Source organism: Phaeoacremonium minimum (assembly GCF_000392275.1).
Source record: "Phaeoacremonium minimum UCRPA7 unplaced genomic scaffold PA7_03_scaffold_496, whole genome shotgun sequence".
Lineage (NCBI taxonomy): Eukaryota > Fungi > Ascomycota > Sordariomycetes > Togniniales > Togniniaceae > Phaeoacremonium > Phaeoacremonium minimum.
In genome coordinates this window covers 1,040,444-1,042,944 of record NW_006921398.1, presented here as the reverse complement: position 1 = coordinate 1,042,944, position 2,501 = coordinate 1,040,444, and the positions used below count along the sequence as shown (strand labels likewise).

At 49.5% G+C, this 2,501-nt stretch overlaps 1 protein-coding gene across 1 annotated transcript; it reads right to left on the bottom strand.

Moving 5' to 3' along the window:
- Positions 1–332: 332 nt before the first annotated feature.
- UCRPA7_6989 (putative metabolite transporter protein) lies at positions 333–1,578 on the bottom strand (the record flags this gene model as incomplete). The annotated part of the gene is made up of 4 exons (XM_007919524.1): positions 333–693; positions 750–936; positions 1,366–1,425; positions 1,530–1,578. The coding sequence occupies 4 exons, from the start codon at positions 1,576–1,578 to the stop codon at positions 333–335; spliced, it is 657 nt and encodes a 218-aa protein (XP_007917715.1).
- Positions 1,579–2,501: the final 923 nt, after the last annotated feature.

Below are 2,501 nucleotides of genomic sequence, written 5' to 3'. Positions count from 1 at the left end.
TATTGGGATGAGGGCGGCCGGCGTCACCACTGGCTTGGACACGATGTGGATAAGAATCACTGGACAGTAGATACATATGTCAACACCGTCCTGAAAGCAGGGTTTGAACTGGTCTACTTCCACGAATGGGGCCGCCCTGGCGATGGCAAATTTGATGGATCTAAGTGGTGGATGACAGCGGACATTGGCCCAACTTTCCTGATGCTAGGGGGTAAGAAGAAAGCAACTTAAGGATGTCTAGCCAACACCATAGCAACCAATAATGGTACTTGTCAATACATACAAATTGTGCTTCTGCATACTTCTGCATACTTCTTAACTCTTGCCTGAATCTACGATACCGCTCGATCCAGCATCACACCACGCGGGTCTTTTGTGACATTGTCACCCCAAGTTGCCTCCCATCCATGTTCGGCCAGATACTTCTTCCATGCTTCATCGTCGTCGTCAAGACGTCTTGACACTTCGGGTATGACAAAGATAGCCACAAGAGCACCCAGAACCGCAAAGCTTGATCCGATAAGGAATGCCACTCGATTTCCATACTCCGGGTCATCTGTATAAGCATTGAGAATGGCAGTGAAAACCTGGGTTCCAATAGCTGCTCCAGCTTTTGACCATGCTGAAACGAAGCCCATCATCTGTCCCCGGATAGACGTCGGGAAACATTCCGAAGCAGTCAGAACGACGGTGCTGCGCGCATTCATTAGCTCATACACCTGAAGCAAACATTGACGCGCTGCACTTACCTCCCGGGTCCAACTTCACCAAGCGTGAGGAAGATGCCGTATAGGACTACAAACAGTGGAAAGATTTTCTGGATAGGTCCAGCAGCACCGCCAAGCACAAAACCTAATATAGCTTGCAAAGTGAAGCCCAATGCCATCGTCTTTCGACGGCCGATCTTGTCCGAGAGATATCCACCAATAAATGGTCCTGGAAGATAGAAGCAGTTTATGACGACTCCCCAGCCAAGTGTTTTCACCAAGCTGTCTCCTACATTGACACGTGAGATGATCGTTGAGCTGAAGATGCCAAAAGGAATCGAGATCCAGTTGTATAGAAACCAAGTGCCCGCACATCCTATGAGGGAGCGCCAATATCTCTTCAGAGCAAGCACGTAAGGCGTGCGCTGTTTCCGTAGAGCTGATTTCCTGTAGGCTGTAGATACTGCCATTCTAAGACGAAACCAGAAGATCACGAGCGGCGGAATCGCGCCAAGAGCAAATGAAGTCCTCCATACAATTGGGTACTTGTCTTCTCTTTGACCAACACAGAGCAGAAGCAACAAAGGGACCAAGCCACCCCAGACATATCCTAAGGAGCTTGACAAGTCTGCAAGCATGGCAAACATGAATCCCCTACGTTTGCGGTACTTGCCGCTCTCGTCGGTAGCTTCGGCAGCGCCAGCACCAGAAACCGGGTCTATTTGGATGGGGTTAGTGTATGAAGATGTAATGAGTTCGCGGTGCATGCGGGGGGATAGTGCTACGCCAAAGGTAAAACATCAGTCGGGAGACATGACTTACACTCGCCACCAGCTCCAACACCCGCTATGCCTCTTGCTATTATCAGCATCCAGAAGAGGCCTGTTGGAGAAGTTCCATTTGCAGCTGTTGAAAGGGCGATTCCGAGCACAAGAAGGACAGTGGTTGCAACAGCTCCGGTCTTGCGGCCCAGTTGATCCACAATCACACCGAAGAGTAACATCCCAACGATCATGCCGATTAAAAAGGCATTGCTCAATCGGGTATATATAGAATTCGTCAGCGCATCTGGGTAGATAATCGCAAGTAGTAATTCGACGTTTCCAATAACAGCAGCATTGCTATGAATATGATTAGCACGACTGTTTTTCGTAAGGAAAGCTGCGAGAAGCATGGAAATGATACACGTACTAGCCATCAGATCCGATTGCAAGACCGGAGAACAATACCATTAGCCACACAGATAGCTTACTGAAGTAGGTTTTCTCCACCTCATCAGCTGGGTGAATCTCGAAATCGTCATCACCCGCCAGTGCAGATATGTTTGGTTTCTTCTCAGCCTGTATATTGTCGTCCTCTGCAGGCGATGCTGTATTAATGTTGCTGTCCGCCATGTCGGTCCTGGGGTTACTCTGATTTGACAGTAATAGGATTGAACAGAAGAGGACGCTCTCTCTAAAAGACTACCAGAGACACGAGGACCATCTGCTTTATCAATCTAGTAACTATCATGCTCGTGGGGCGTATCGGAGACCCCCGCCTGCTAGTCAGCATCTTGGTTGGGACTGAAGATGTAACATGGGTCCCCCTAATCTGTTATCTATCGCAGCAACAGGGCCAGGGATGGATTACCGGCAGATGACTGCGGAGAAACATGTGAGATACGAAGCTTCACAGGTCGGACTAGATGTCTTACACGCGTTGGAGTGGGGAAAAGTGGGAGGCGTAGACCGGTTTCAGGGGCCGGTCGGCCGTGACTACGCCGATCACTTGCGCTATCGTGCCCTAGAGCAG